Raw genomic sequence first — 16,431 nt, 5'->3', positions numbered from 1 at the left:
AGAAATGCAGGCCTATATTGCCTGCTTTTAATATTTTTAAACAGAGATATGGTTAGGTTCACTTGGTGTAAAACTTCTTTATTTTTATTTTTGCAAGCCATGAAATACGTTGCGTTCTACGTTGCTTAGTCTAATTTCTGATAGATAACCTTAGCTTAGGTTAGTGTGATCTTTTATTATGCAGGAAAGAATAATACAAAGCTAAACCTGTGTCATCGTCAACGCACAGTTAGCCTGTCTAGAGAACAGTCAAGAGACAAAGCCTTACAAAAACAAGGATTGAAAATTTATTACAAAGCTGAGAAGAAAAGACACGAGATGTATGTACGGCTGCACGCTCTACCACGTCTTGCCGTTTAAACGTTAACCTAACGCAATGTCAACGTAAAGTGACAACAGCATCATAGAAATAGAATCGTGCTGTGTGACTAGCGCTAAGTAATGAAAGCACAAAATTCAACTGGTAAACTGCATTGATTTATAAAGAAACGTCCTAAGTTTGCAAAATTGCCATTTTTGCGTTGATTCAACGTGTGGCAGCGACAAAACAATGCAAAAATTGCAAGCTTTGCGGGTTGAGATAAAAACGAATGTTCATATTAAAAACATTGCCTGTCAAACGTTTTTATTGAGATGTTGTTTAAACGTAGAAAAAATCAGCAATCAAATCAAAGTTTTACAGTCACAAACGGGAACTGTAAAATTGTCAGTAGCAGTTGGTTGATCTTCATCGGAGTGAAGCATCTTCATTGGAGTGAAGCAGTCGACGACGGCATATCACAACTTTGTATACAAGCTCGAATTGGAATGAAAACGTGCAAAAAAACTGCAGTAAGCTATGCTGTAGGTGAAATGTCAAAGGCTAAGATGTGCTTGCTTATTGAATACAATATTTACAAAAGTACAAAAGCAATGTTTCTCCTAAAGTTTTAAACCTATTGCGTTGTGCAAAAACAATCACTTTCATCATGTCGATTTATCAGTAAGCTGTGCACAAAATGAAGGCCTGCTCTTCCGATGAATGTTCATGCATAAGATTTATACAAAATAGGTAACATTTGATAATAATTATAAACTTGACTTACATTAACCAATGACTGCTCAAATAAAATGATGTTCGCAAGTAGAGGATCTGAGGAAGCACTTGGTCAAGTTATTACCAAAAATGAGAAAGAAAGTGATACCTTGCAAAAAGCAAGGCAAATTATATCAACATTTGTTGGGTGGTCACACCACTTGAACTTCTAAATGCAAGACTATGTCTCTTCGAGGTTGGAAATTGGCTTTCTTGCCATGCTTATTTAAAACACAAACTGTAATGTTTTTATTGAAATGTTTTTCTAGACTTGATGCGGGGAAAATCGGAACATGATATGCATTAAAGCTAAGTAGGTCCACGGCCACCTGGAGATGCGGCCTGATTTGTCACATTTTGCAGATTTTGATTACAGCTACTGCTAGTGTTTGACTGACATTTTTTGAGATGTTTTTAATTTTTGCGGTTTCCTAATGACAAAAAACTTTTTTTTTGCCTTGGGGAAGCAGTAGCAAATGAGAAAAAGTAAGTTGAAAAACGCAAAATCAGACTGTTATTGAAAATTAACAGTCTGACTAAAATCTACAAAATCAAATTTTCTTTGTTTTTCAACATGTGAGGATGTTAAAACCTATTGTGTCATCTGGGGAAAAGAATAAAGAAAGCGTAAAAATCTAATTTTTAGAAAAATCTATTTAAACGTTCGCCCAAAGTTAGAAAAACCTGGAAATTTCTGCAAAATGTGACAAATCAGGCCATATCTTTAGGTGGCCATGGTAGGTCTCTTGTGAAACATTAACAAGTTACATTTGAATCTCATGCTGCTCATTCAAAATTTAGACTTGAAAACGTTTCAAATCGCCAGGGTTCGATAAGGATACTTTTTGTTGCTTCATTGCATGAACGACAAAAAAATAAGCTTCTCATTATCTTTGTAACTGCTTGGTTGGCTTAGTTTTCTTATTTCTGTATATAATTTTTCCTGGCTTTCCTGGTGGTCCTCTTTTTCCAGTTTTTCCCGCTTTACCTCGCTTTCCAATTCCTCTTCTTCCAGGCAAACCTGAGGAAAGATGTGTTTTTATCTAAAATCACTAAATTTCCCAGATAAACGCTAATCCAATACACAGCAAATGCTCTGATCTAGGCCTAGACAGATCACAATAGTTCAATTTAAGCTACTGTGAGTGTTTAAATTTGATGCATAAACTTGAGTAAGCTCACAGGACTACTATAGAGTGATCGCAAAATTCGCTGGCACTCTGCTGGTTACATTACAAACACTCGATTGCCGAGTTTTCAGTGATTTTAGCATCAGCTTATTTCTTTCTGTTCGACCATTTTAGCTGAGGAACTGTCTTAAGGAAAGGCAAGAAAGTTGGGAGCGCTATGTTTTCTGTGGTCCAACATACCTCTTAAAGATACATCTAAAACGGATAACTTCATTAACTGTAATCCACTTATCTAAATTTTACAACAGTGTAATTGCCCACAAGTAAATAGAAATTACCTCTTGGACCTGCTGGCCCTTGGATACCTGGGACTCCAATCCCCATCGGGCCTCTAGCCCCTTTATCACCAAGGGCACCTGTGACAACAATAAATTAATATTTAAATGCTTTAAGATTGAATGAAATTGTTTTGCAGGCATTTCATGTCAAATACCGCTCAAATTGTGCTTCAAATGAAAGTCTATATCACTAGATGTCAACAATCAGCACTGAAGGTGTTGGAGGTATTGCGATGAGAAGAAAAACTGTCGTTTACAAAGATACAATAATTTAAAAAAATATTGTATTTGATTTGTTGTTGAAAAATTTGCCACTAAATTGACAAAGCCAACGTGGAATTCTTTTTGCATAGAAATTACCTCACTTTAGTTTCGTAACTCCGTGTATTATATTGTCATTTATTACTTGCCTTTTTCTCCAGCACTTCCTTTTGTGCCAGGTCTTCCTGGAGTTCCTTGAGGTCCAGGAGGACCTTCAAAGCCCTGAGAACATGGAGTTCGGTAAGTCAAACGTGGTTACAAGTTACAACAAACAATGCGTTACAAACAATTCTTCGCACCAAAACCTCTCTAAACAATGGCTCATTAACAGCAAGATAAATTACAGACAAAATCAAGTTTTAACGTGATTGGCAACAAATGCATATGTAAATGTGTACAGATAAATACTGGCACGACTTTAAAAATATACATACAGCTTACAGCCTATAGGCTACACTGTATACTTGTCCTTTTCAATTTCATATGGTTTTCCAATACACGTTTTAAATCGGGACGTATTAGTTTTGCTTCTTTGATTTAAAATAAAATTAAAACTACGTACTTGATAGCCTCTTGCTCCTTGTGGACCTGGTGGTCCTGGTGGACCTGGCAACCCTCTTGAAGGTGGTTGTGTGGCACGCCGTATCCCACGAACGCCAGGAACGTCAAACTCTCCGTTTATTTCATCTAACGTTCTGCGTACTTCCTCTGAAAAACGTGGTTTGGATAAATTTGTTTGTTGGCAATTTTCGCTTCAATCACTGACTTTTAAAGTTTAACCCAAATTCTCATGGCATAATTTCACTTCAGACAATTTAAGCGTTTTCGGCTCACATTACAAAAAAGAAATGTTGCTCACAATAAAGTCTTTTTGAAAAAAAAATGGATGCACAGTAATTTTTAAACAAAGGTCTACAGTAATTAATTATAGAATGAGAGCAAGAGAACTGCATATCGTTGCAACAGAAATGCTAAAAACTGTTACAGCGGTTAAATAGGCTTATTCTATAAAGAATAAGCAAGATAGGCTACTCAAGCACGATGAAAAAAAATGGCCAAAAAAAAATTACAAACTATTGCGTCATACGCAATACAAAAACAACTAAATCAGCTTCAAAGCGAAATGAATATAATATTTGTGTGATGGTTTTAAAGTTTGCTGACTAAGTTATAAGTAAAAGCTTTGAGCTGTTATATTTTCGACAAATGATTTCGTAACTTCATGATGATATAGCAACTCACGTTGTGAAACTCTCCTTGCGATATTCTCGGTCATCTGCATCATATTATCTTTGACTACATTGTCCATTCCTCCTGGAGGACCTGGAGCACCTGATCTTCCTAGTGATCCCTGAAAACGAACAAGACTAATGAATCGGAATTGTAGTACAAAAAAATTTTGGTCAAAGATCTTAATAAATGCAGGATACTTCATTGTCGTTGCTCCATTTTTAACCACAAACAAGGCTATTGCAAGAAAGTAGGCAACAAAATAAGCGATAGGCTACGTAACACACGCTAAGGTACAGTTTGATAAACATTTGACTTCGCAGCGACTTACCCTGGGACCAGGCTTTCCGTCCTTCCCATCTAAGCCAGGGGGTCCTGCTGGTCCTTTTTCGCCCTGGCTGCCCTGCATTGAAATAAATATTCTTTTCACAACTTTTTTTAAAAGTTGCTCCTAACACTCGGCTACGATTCAGTTCTTTATGAACATCATGACCTTTCTTTATGCACACAAAAAAAAATTGTTATAAGCTGCAGAGGTTTATGGAATCATTATGTAGTCGTAGTTGTTGTAAAAATATTTTTCTTCTGTTGTTTTCCATGGTAAGGTTTTCCAACTTTTCCATGGTAAGCAATTTAAAAAAAAATGGTACAGAAACAGTAAGATAATTCAAAATCACTAGTTGTTGCAAAATATGGCCGAAACCATTTGCCAAATGAAATGGTAAACAACAAATTAAATTGCAGCAAACACTTTTAACAAATTGCAGAAATAAAGTTTCTGGTCATATCTTGATAGAAATTTCCACTGGAAACTCACAGCAGGTCCAGGAGGTCCTATGGATCCTGGTCTTCCAGTACTTCCACTGTCTCCCTAAAAGATCAAATGTCGATTAGTCGAAGTTTAATTTAAACTTTTGTGGTCACTTTACACACGTCAGTCATGTTGGCTACAATTTTAAACTTTTCAAATTTCTTTACAAATTTCCTCGGCCATTTTAATATAGCTGGCCTAAATAGACTCTTCGGTATCATCTGATTAAAAAGATCCAACTAACGTTGAATTCAATTTTCAAGCGCCGAATTGTATAATAACTCTACAATATAGTTTTAACTTGATGGAATAGTTACGAAACTGCAATACACACTGCATTATTGTTGAATGGCATATGCTGAAAGATAGGGTAAAAACATTTGTCTGCAAGAATGTTATAGCTATTTTCTTCACGTTAAGTAGACGTAACAGAGACGGAAGCATTGACGGAGACGTAACAGAGACGGAAGCACGGATTTAATTGATTTCCAATGTCTCAATGTACTTTGATTGTTTTTTGTTCTGTTTTTCATGGAGGGTCTCAACTTTTAACTGTCAGTTTGTGTAAATTAAAAAGTCATTTTGAAAGGTGAGTTGCTTTTGCCACGTCAAATGTTGACAAAGCGATACACGGGCCTGTCGCTACAAGCCTCCAGTCGTTGGAATTGGTTTATGATTGTGTTAATTTAATAAAGCGTCAACTAGATTTAGTACCAAGTCACCACACATGCAATGCAAACACATGAGACTATCCTGTAACTTCTCCAATTACCGGCACTTGATGCTAATCAACGATTAACGAAGAGTAGCCAAATCATATCAGTCGAGTTGCAAACCCATTTCATTGATTAAACGTCAAGAAATTAAGGAACAAAAAAAATTGTATTTTGTTTTTTGTTTTTTTACTTATCTAAGGCATGTTTGTTTGCAGTCTTTATGCTTCTTTCAAATGAATGCAAGGTCAAACGGTGTATCACGCTGCATTTGACTATTGTTTACATGAAGCTTGAGATAGAAATAAGTTAAACTTTAGTTCAGACGTGCATTAATGGCATTAAGAAGTATTGGGTCACACCAAATGTCCAATTTCAAACTACCCATGAAACTGACAGGTAGTTTTATTCAATAAGAAGCCCAACTTACGAAAATTAGATCAACTAAACCAGTCAAATCTAAATCAAAGTTTCTGTGTGTTGTCTACAATACAGCATACAATGCATTTGAACTGTCTACTGCTTTCATATACCTTTTTTCTACTTTGGCTGTTACATTACATTTTACAATTTTGGTGGAGAGGTGACTTTCTTCAACCATAGACAGATAAAACCAAGCAACCACACGGCATTTAACATCATACAATTAGAGTGAACATAAAACTATAAACTAGGAACGTTTGCGGCCATACTCAAGTTAGCACTTCTCAAGTAACGAAAATAACTGATTTTACAATAACATCTACATTGAAAATAACTGATCTTATACACAATGAATTGAAAAACGAAATGCACAAGAATGAAACTGCAAAGCAGAGGAGAAAGGCACATCACATGGCGGTTAATTACGCGAGGCAAAAAACCGCATCACACAACAAATTATGAAAATTACATTACATTTTATTAACAAATATTTCCGAAACAAAACAAAATGGAGCCGACACAAGCAAATAACCTTGAATAGCGTAAAGCTGACTTTCTTTTCGTTAAAGAGAGCAAAAACAGGATTATAGCTGCGAAATTTTAACCTTCATGTTGAAAAGCAACAACCAATCACTTTGATAGAACCTTAGAAACTAAATTAATAGACAGACGTCTTAGCATAATATCTTTAAAATTCTTACTTTGGGTCCGGGTGGGCCGGGTATGGCGAAGAATCGTTTCGAGTCATCCGTACTTCTCTGAAATTGTAACATAAACTTTAACTAAATGCATAATCTTATTCATTAGATATTCATAGTTATTAGTCATTAGAAGGGAAGAACTGTAGAACTGTACAGCAATAAATAATGATGAAGATGTGAAAAATACCCAAAAGAAGAAGGTCGAGAATGAAAGAATGCAGAATCTGTGGGGTTTATTGAAGAAGATACACATGATAGCACTATGGAAAGCGAAAATTTCTGGTGACTCCAAATCTTTGGATTAATCTCAAAAACACATTCTTAGCCATTGCACTCAGGAGCTTGACCGACTGAGTTGTCGAGGCGGCATATACTTTAGACCCCTTTCTAGCCTAATTATGTGTACTGCAAGTAGTTCCAACACCACAGTGGTGGTCGCTCATTGCAAACATGCAAGCGGCAAATAAACTCTTCCCAGAAAGTCCAATCAATGAATATCCTGATTAACCACAAGCGCTAATCTGATGCTGATGAAAAAAGTGGCTAACGAACCGGAACTAGGTCACGTGGCAAGTCGAGGTCAACCGTGCTTCCGTCTCCATTACGGGCTGTGACGGTCTGATCTTCGTAGTTCTACAAAATTAATAGATGAAAGTTAAAATAATTTCTTACCTTGTCATAAGAAACCAGACAAATACAGTCATATAAACTTGCAGATAATGATGTTTAATTTTTGGTGAAAGCAAACTTAAATGCAAAGTGCATAGTCACAAGTAGTAGTTCTGATAGGCTAGTAGGCTACTAGTAGTAGCATTTCCTCTGAGTCTTAATCACACTTACAACGTGCATAACACTGAATGGTTCTCCTTTCGATCCCTTTATTGATTCTCCGGGCCTCCCCTGAAAGTATACATGAAATATATATTGATTATTATCAGATAAAAACGCTTATGTAACTGATATTGTCATTTACATAGCAAAGTGAGGAGATGAAAACATAGGTTTGATATGTTATGGTATGGTGGGATACTAGGCGCCTTTGTGATGCTTTTAGGCCCTTTCTTTACGAAGAGTGTCTACGCATACAGCTAGGAAGCCTACGTATTGATACTATTTATTCATTGTTTGACACAACTAACTTATATGTGGAACGTTTATCACACTAATAGGTTGAAATGATAAATATGGCATCAGTGGTCCTACTAGGATGGCAGAGAAGCTTAAAACGAAAACAGCCTGCTTACGTCATTTCCTGGAAGGCCTGCAGGGCCGGGTGGTCCAGCTGGACATCCACAACGCCCATCCCGTGGTACTGCAACGAAAAATAAAAATTAGAGTTTAAAAAGTGTGTAACTTACATAAAGTTAACATGCCACTAATAAAAGTAATCTGTCACAGATAATTTAAAATTGAACTTTTTTTTTGATAAATTCAATAAATGTTCTTATAATAGAGAGAAAACATTTCTAATTCCTATACTAATATTATACCGACCAATCCTCTTAATGTTAGAAAAAAAATCTATGCAGCCGACGGAAAAAAAAGGTTCCAAACCTGTTTGTTTAAAAATAAAATGTAAAGAGTACCACACAAAATTGATAAAGTCAAATTTATTAGAGCTTTTGTCACACAAGTTTGGCTTTATCAGTATATAATTTAATTCAAATAGAATTTTAGTTGGTGTTTTTTAAACTATTTTATTTATTTTGGATAATGTTTTGTAACGAGTTCAAAGAGAACCGCATTTGCAACACCACTCATATACAACAAGTAGCCTACTCACTGTCGGCTTCACACAGTTTGGCCGCAAGTACCGTCTGGATATCTTTGATAGAATCATAGTCGCTCACATGATACACCGACTGGTCGTATGGAGGAGTTGCGATTGCTTTCAATTCTTGGATGTCAGCGTCTCCCACACCAACAGCAATGATCTGATGTATGCGCCAAGATATTTATTTACCTACTGCTGTTTTCATAACTAAATATTGCAAAACATAAACATTTTTACTACTGTCGTCAAGCTTGAGTGCATTGTTGCCCGAAAACGCAGTTTGTCAATACTGAGTGGCATAGGTTAAAGCAAAACCCAACTCCTTTTTTGTAAGTTCTTTGTTGTACGACAACGTATTCATAGTTTTGCAGATACACTCTGCAATTATCATGCAAAACACAAACTCAACAAATGAATGGCTTGGTTTACCACATTTTGGTTTTTGCCTTTACCTTGAGTACTTACAGTTAGAAAAATATGCAAACAAAACAATTTGAAGATATTTTACGATACCTTGACTCCGGCCTGACGCATTTCTCTAGCTGGATTTCCGACTAAATCCTGGCTCCTTCCATCAGTCAGAACTAAAGCCACTTTGTTGATGTAAGGTCGTGCCCCGTTAGCCGGGGACATAGCAGTGTAGAGACCGAACGACAAAGCCCTACCTGTATTAGTGTTTCCACCTAGAAAAAAAAAATTAATAAAGACAAAATAACTTTTTCTTCGTGAGCTTTTCAAACCAAGTGAACTGTGTTCGATTTTGAAGAATACAAACCTTTATACGGAATCGCGTCAATGGCATTCATGACATCAGTTATAGTAAAATGTTCATTCATAAGAAACTCTGTCCTGGGATCGTCAGAATACTGTACCACAGCGAACCTGCTATTATCCCAACTGCAAATAAATATAATACACTTATTAAAAATACAAATTTTTTAGTTTTCGAAACGTTGTCTACAGACCAACTTGATCAAGCCCATCTGACAAGTTTATCAAACGTCTGCTGCGAGAGCATGAATAAAAAAAATTGTCAAAGCTTTTAACAGCACCACTGAGCTATAACCTGTCACATTGTAGTTAGTGGTTTTGCATTACAAAATTTAGCAAGTAATTCGAGTGAAGTATTAATGCACATTAGCTTTAATAAACTCATTTTGTGTAGAACTTGAAAGTTTGCAGCTCACCCGACTTGAAACGGTAAAGCGAGGGCTTTCAGAAATGCCTTGATTTTTTGGAAATTGATTTCTCCCACAGACCAGCTCCCATCAATTATAAACAAAACATCAGTAACTGCAGTTTTACACGCTGAAAAAGATATAATTCCAACAATTCTAAATATGTAAATTGAGTGGTTCACTTTGATTAGATCTAATAACTTTTGTAAATTTAAAACTCAAAAAATGTTGTTGACACAGAGTTGTTTTGTTTACCGGTTTATCCAGCACTTGGCGCTTTGTACAAGGTTAATCCTGCACGGTTAAATTGCTTTGGGAAAAAACTAATATTCGGCCAGAAACATGTTGCAAAGAAAGCATAAGCGGTAATGAATAAATAATTCACTCACCTCTGCAAATTGGTAATCTATTACTCCAAGTGCCGTCTTTCAGGCACACCGTGTTCGATGGACCCAACAGTGAGGCGTCTGTGTCAGCACATACAAACGTGCAGTTGCTTCCTATGTTCTCCACATCAGTGCAATTCATGTCTATGTTGTCGTTCACATTCAGCGTGGGACATTTTGCTCCTAAAATTAACATTCTTGAGTGATAACAATTTTCAAATATGACAATCACCAAGCCATGCAATCACAATAGCTTAACCTTTAGACTACCGCTTGTTTTGATTTAAGCTTCAGTTACTCAGACTTTTGCGCAGAGCTCAAACAGTAAAGATTTCAAACAAAAACAGCGTTATTGTTGTTCTAAATTAAATTATATTTTTGATTGAAAAATTGTTAAAAAAATGATTTTGTTCTTACTTAAACATTGAGCAGCAGTTCCGGACCATGTCAGCTCTTCGGAACAGACACGGATGCTGGATCCTTCCAACCGGTAGCCTACATTGCAAGTGAAATCACAAGAGGAGCCACATTCGTTAAGACTTCCTCCACAATTCATTTTCCCGTTTCTTGGAGCGCGCAACTCAAGACAAGTTGAAACTGCCAAATCAACAATTAAATTAATGTTTAGCTTAGGCCTAATTTAGGCTTTCGAGTAGGCCATGCCTTTTCAAGGTGGTTACATTTAAATATAAAACGCAATATTACAACAAGATTAGCTACAAGGCAGAGTCTCTGAACCTTTGGACCAGTGGTAAAAGTTTAAAGTTAATAGAGCTAGATGCTATTTTATTTTTTGACGTGACAAGTGAATCTCTTTGGTAAAGATAAATTCAAATTTGCTTTTTAAATTCAAGCCTTTCCGTATTCAACGATCTCCTCTTACCGTCACAGAGCATCGGCTCTCCACTCCACATCCCATTGTTACGACATGTCCTTGACAAAGAGCTGGAAGGTTCATAGCAATTATCGCAAGTCAAGGAACAGACACTTCCCGACAAATCATTTTCTGTGCAGTTCAGTTGCCCATTAATCGGGTCACTCAGGGGGGTGCATGTTATTCCTGCGACATCAGAAAGTGATTTAAATAATATCAAGGGAAAGTGAAAGATTGTGAAAGACAATCTTCTCACCATCAAAACCACTAGCTACCGTTACCGTCTCACACATGTTCTACTTTTCATATACTGTATATTCAGTGTAAGATAACGGTGGAAATTATTCAAATGATTTTAACCTAAAGTTTACTTAAACAGGCGGATAGTAAGCAGGATTTATCATTTCTGATTTGTCGTTTTTATTTTGTATTACCTTACGCAGTATGCATATAGGCTACGTCACGAATATAATTTATATTCATAGTAAATTGACTATGACCTCAGTGAGTTTTGCAACAAATTTTAGCACATTGGCAAAATAAGCATTCGACCACTCATGGTCGTCATAGCACATGACTAGGGAATTGTGTTCCAAAAGCTAGTGCAAACCGCTACTACCATAGCGAACTCGCAGCATTCGGTTAAAACAGGTCGTTTGTTTCTACATTTGTGAAGTAGCCTACTCATGGGATAATCCATCAATTTTGAAACGCACATTTTGAGATTTTGGAATCAGCAAAAAGACAAAAGCGATCCAGTAAAGAAACATAATGAAACGAAAACATGTCTAAAAGCTAAAGTCAACAGATTTTAGATCATTTTCAATGACTTAGGATCCAATTTGCAACGTATTCTCCTGATTAAGAACTATCAGCCTCCTAAATAAGAGTTAGGTGGTCCACAGTTGGTATTTATAATAGAGTATGCATCAACTATCTACGGAAAGTTAGCCTTTAAAAATGTAAGCCAGCATTTGAATTTATAGATGTAAATCAAATGAAATAATCTGAGATCAATAGCGAGAAGAAACACGATTATTGAAGTTCTCACGTTGGCAAGTGGGCTTATTGTTTGACCAGTCACCACTCGAGGTGCATCTTCTTATTGGTGTTCCTACAAGAACGTATCCACGATTGCACACGTACGTACACGCACTCCTGTAGTTGTATTCATCTACACAGCGTATAATGCCGTGCTCTATTTCGTCTAAATCTTGACAAGAAATTCCTGGAAATGTGAAACAATTAAGACTTCTGAAAACATGCCGCAGCCTGTAGACAGGCTACCATTCAGTTGAAACTATAGATTGTCAAGTTTGACATTTCAAATGTGTTGTTTTTCATTTGAGTAAAACGTTCTAAAAGCTCACATATTGTATTGTATTGTATTGTAACTCCACATATTGTAACTCCTTGCAGTCAGATTGCAGTCAGAATATGATTTCAGATTCATTGTTTGTTGCAGTGCCCTTTTTCTGTCTTCAATATTGCCATTTTAAGTGACGAATTGCATTGTGGTCGAGCAAAGCTGCACGATTTATTGGTATTGTTTATTTTTGTGCTAACAAAAACCGTGATCTTGAAATATGCAAAAATATCTTTCTAAATAGATTTCAAACTGATGACATTACGAAACTCACGCTGGCAAATTGCCTCATCTCCGGAGAAAGCTGCATTTTCTCCACATACCCGGCTACTCGATCCAATCAATTGGTGGCCTGGAAATGGAGGCTGTCGTTATTATTTTAGTAACTTACAAAACTAGTGTATTATAGGAACTGCTAAAAAAAGGTCTTTACAAATACTGTACCTGTTTATAAAACCAATCCGATTAGCATTTCGCGTAGGCCTATTGTACAAATAACTAGGCCAAAGCATATATGGCAGAGTTGTTTTTTCAAACAAATTCAAGTATCTCACCATCCATACAAGATATTCTGCATATTGAATTGTAGTTATTAGACGCTGTGCAGGCAATGAAGCCATTGGCGGGGTTGTATAGTTTCTCACAAGCAAGCACTGAAATGATACAAGAACATTATTTTAATTTCAAAAAGAGGATCTGTAAATATAAATAGATTATTATTCTTTCAACACTCATACAAATTCAACACGGAACTAATTTTCACGGATTTGCAAAACTTTCTTTACGTTCTGCTGTAACAACCAACTTCAAAACTTTGTGAGATTACTTAAAAGTCTTACAAGAGCAAACAGGTGGAGTATTGCTCCACTTCCCATCTTCTTGGCATTCTTGAGTACTGAAGCCCACAAGGTTGTATCCTGTTGTGCAGGAGTGTGTACATTGCGACAGGAAGTAATCCTCGTTCGAGCATCTCACGCTGCCGTGCATTGGTGTCTCAAGCGGTCCACAGCGTACCACTGAAAATGAAATGAAGTTTTTAAGATTGCGAATTAGACATTTTGTGGTATCAACGTCAAACTGGATCTTTTCTTGACCGAATTTGTGTAACGAAGCCGCAACGAATCATCGCATTAATGGTGAAAAGCAAAAGCGTTTTTCACACGATAACATTACGCCATCCAAGCGATCTACGAATCTAAAACTGGGAAAGTGTTGATGAATTAACTACTCACATCTACAGGTTGGTTCAGTTCCGCTCCACACTGCACTATCCAAACAAGTTCGCGTTTGAGATCCGCTCAATTCGTATCCTTGGTCACAGATGAAATTACAGACTGAATTGTACCGATCTCCGTCGCTACAACTCATTGAACCGTGACTCAGATCGCTGATCGCTCCGCACACGATACCTAAATGAACAAGTTGTCATATCACTATCAGCATGAAGTTGTTCTACTTCTTCACAGTGGCACGAAGAGCAAATACTAAAGTGGTCTATATGTTGAAAAACTGCCAAGCACACAGCATCTCGTATCATTTACATTGACCAATGCAAATGCTCACCCAAACAAAGTGGTTGATCTTTGTCCCATGTTTTATCGGATTTGCACGTTCTCACGTCATCACCGATGAGTTCATAACCCTCGTCACACGTCAGCGAGCAACGAGATCCCGATTGATATTCATTGGAGCATGACATTCTGCCATTGTCAGGTGCAACAATGGAAGGACACTCAATCACTATCAAAAATATCCATAATTATATATATCTAATAAATAATTATTAATTATATCTAATATAAAATTTTAATGCAGTAAATAACAAAATACATATACAGAGAAAGTCGTACAAAGCACGAGATGATGAAAGCTTTCAAACGACGGCAAAGACAAAAAGTTAAAGCACATGCGAGCTGATGAGAATCTGCAAAACACGTTGTAACGCAATAGATCCCCTTTTGATAATAATGATTTTCTAGCTGAAGCTATTATTTTCATACAATGAAGCAATTACATCATAGAAAGTCAAAATGTTGATTGCTTACACGTGCAGGAAGTTTCTTCTCCTGTCCAACCCAGCCCGATGTCTTCTTCGTAATCGCATTCTCTCGATGTGGACCCGGAAAGCTCATAACCTTCCTATGAAATAAACGCAAACGCGGATCAACAGTCAAAGTAAACTTTTCACATCATGAGCAACGGGCGTAATGAGAAAAATTTTGAAAAAAAAAACAGTGTTTTGCGCAGAGTATTTGCAATGTAACAACAACTTTTAACACATAAAATTTTTCGATTCCTTTTAATTGTTAAGCGTAACAGTAAAGTTTACATTACTCTAAATACACGAAGTTGAAAACTCAAAATGAAAATCGCATCACTCAGACAATGACCGTGAATTTGATACCAACGTATTGACGGCACAGGAGTTCGGCTTCACAAAATTCGTTCATTGACAGCCTACTTACGTCACAAGTAAAAGAGCACTTTGAACCATAAAAATTGTCTCTTGTACACTCCATGGCGCCATGTGTTGGGGCGTTGAGAACATCGCATTCCTCAGCTGCATAAAAAATATGGTTGTAAATTTTCATTAAGATGATTAAGATTGAAGTGCTTTGTGAGTTTCCAAAATCAATTAATGAGAAGCCATTCTTAGGGTTTGGGTTGATATAATTGGTATTGAAGTTTTCTATTCTTTCTTTTTTTCAAAGTAACCCACATTTAAAACATCTATTTTATCTTACACAGCACTAATCAACTAATTTTAATCGCATAAGTTATTGCTACAGTCGCGTAACACTTACGAGCCACGTCAAACGATGGCCCTGAGGTAAACCAGTCTTCCTGTAAGCATGTCTGACTTCCTCCCGACACTTCGAACCCACCATCGGCGACATAACTGCACTGCGAGCCTTCGTAAAACCCATCAGTGCAATCCAATGTTGTGAATGGCTGCTCTTCAAGCTCCGGGCATTTCTTTCCTGATAACAAATAAATTGCGGGATGAATCTATTTCCTCACATAACACTTTTTGCTGAAATAGAAGTTGAATCATTGAGAATTTTTAAGAAAGAAGTGTAGTGTCTATAGGCTACTCTCGCATGGAGCAAAGCTTAATCAACAACAAAGCAATGTCCATTCAACAATTGACCTGACAAAGCTTGGTTTCTAAAACCACGCTACACTTCCATGAAGCAAATACGACTCAAGCCTGTGAATTGTTAAATTTTCCAGTACCTAGTAATTGAATAAAATCACAAAGCTTTGAATCGTACTTTCACAAGTTGGTTGCTTTTTGCTCCACGTTTCATCCGCATTACACTGCCGACTGTTGGTTCCCACGAGCTTGTAACCACCGTCGCACTCAAATGTACAAACCGACGCGTACTTGTCTTCTTCGGAACAATCAACTGCGCCATTTGACGGTGCTTGCAATGGACCGCATCTGATAACTGCAACATGAAACACGATTTTTAACATGTGCTCATTTTTATTGCAAAATTAATCGAAACATTAATATTTATACGCATTTTTACACCACTGGTTCAGTCCGAATTTAGGCTCTTTTAAATAGATATTTGCTTTTTTTAACGTGAAGGTCATACTTTGACAGACGGGTGCATCTCCGGTCCACGTGCGGTCGTCTTGACAAAGACGGGTTGATGGTCCGATTAGCTCGTATCCTTCATCACAAGTGTGAACACATTCGGAAGAGAACTCGTCTTCTTTCGAACAATCAATGAAACCGTGTGAGAGTTCATCTAGCTCTCCACATCTGATCACTGAAACATGAAACTTAGATTTAGACCTCATTTCAAAACGCAGAAAACTTCTTCGAAACCATTATGTTTAAAAGCAACCTTCAGAGCGATTGTTGAGGACTAACAATTTTCGAACTTAATAGTTTTGTGGAATTTTTTTTCAAGTCTTACAATCACACGACGTTTCGGTTCCAGTCCACGACCCATCTTCCTGGCAAGTTCTTCTTTTGCTTCCAATCAGGTCGTATCCAATCTCGCATATGAACCTGCATCTTGACTCAAAGTTATTTCCATCCCCGCATCTTCAGAAAGAAAAAGATAATAAATTGGTAAACTCTATCGTTGGACTGCTAAGAAGATATTTTGGGCCCAGTACCAACAAGATCTTCGGATCCCTAATGAAGACACTA

General features: G+C 36.9%; 1 protein-coding gene across 1 annotated transcript in view; it reads right to left on the bottom strand.

Annotated features, from left to right (window-relative positions):
* Window positions 1–271: 271 nt before the first annotated feature.
* Window positions 272–16,431, bottom strand: part of LOC145785961 (sushi, von Willebrand factor type A, EGF and pentraxin domain-containing protein 1-like) — a 59,217-nt gene continuing 43,057 nt past the window's right edge. The window contains exons 48-77 of the mRNA XM_082597654.1: window positions 16,193–16,323; window positions 15,866–16,042; window positions 15,536–15,712; window positions 15,065–15,241; window positions 14,726–14,820; window positions 14,306–14,399; window positions 13,824–14,000; window positions 13,493–13,669; window positions 13,100–13,276; window positions 12,815–12,913; window positions 12,535–12,612; window positions 11,946–12,122; window positions 10,904–11,080; window positions 10,438–10,617; window positions 10,024–10,203; window positions 9,644–9,764; window positions 9,232–9,353; window positions 8,970–9,139; window positions 8,466–8,616; window positions 7,927–7,994; window positions 7,523–7,582; window positions 7,235–7,315; window positions 6,683–6,739; window positions 4,852–4,905; window positions 4,366–4,437; window positions 4,047–4,155; window positions 3,367–3,512; window positions 2,954–3,026; window positions 2,544–2,621; window positions 272–2,096 (exon numbers count right to left, since the gene is read on the bottom strand). Coding sequence (XP_082453780.1) covers window positions 1,963–2,096; window positions 2,544–2,621; window positions 2,954–3,026; window positions 3,367–3,512; window positions 4,047–4,155; window positions 4,366–4,437; window positions 4,852–4,905; window positions 6,683–6,739; window positions 7,235–7,315; window positions 7,523–7,582; window positions 7,927–7,994; window positions 8,466–8,616; window positions 8,970–9,139; window positions 9,232–9,353; window positions 9,644–9,764; window positions 10,024–10,203; window positions 10,438–10,617; window positions 10,904–11,080; window positions 11,946–12,122; window positions 12,535–12,612; window positions 12,815–12,913; window positions 13,100–13,276; window positions 13,493–13,669; window positions 13,824–14,000; window positions 14,306–14,399; window positions 14,726–14,820; window positions 15,065–15,241; window positions 15,536–15,712; window positions 15,866–16,042; window positions 16,193–16,323 — 3,769 coding nt within the window. The 3' untranslated portion in view covers window positions 272–1,962. The remainder of the gene's footprint in view (window positions 2,097–2,543; window positions 2,622–2,953; window positions 3,027–3,366; window positions 3,513–4,046; window positions 4,156–4,365; window positions 4,438–4,851; window positions 4,906–6,682; window positions 6,740–7,234; window positions 7,316–7,522; window positions 7,583–7,926; window positions 7,995–8,465; window positions 8,617–8,969; window positions 9,140–9,231; window positions 9,354–9,643; window positions 9,765–10,023; window positions 10,204–10,437; window positions 10,618–10,903; window positions 11,081–11,945; window positions 12,123–12,534; window positions 12,613–12,814; window positions 12,914–13,099; window positions 13,277–13,492; window positions 13,670–13,823; window positions 14,001–14,305; window positions 14,400–14,725; window positions 14,821–15,064; window positions 15,242–15,535; window positions 15,713–15,865; window positions 16,043–16,192; window positions 16,324–16,431) is intronic.

The sequence above is a fragment of the Aplidium turbinatum genome, chromosome 16 (genome assembly GCF_918807975.1).
Source record: "Aplidium turbinatum chromosome 16, kaAplTurb1.1, whole genome shotgun sequence".
Lineage (NCBI taxonomy): Eukaryota > Metazoa > Chordata > Ascidiacea > Aplousobranchia > Polyclinidae > Aplidium > Aplidium turbinatum.
Note: the sequence above shows the minus strand (reverse complement) of the source record. Positions and strands in the feature narration are given on the sequence as shown.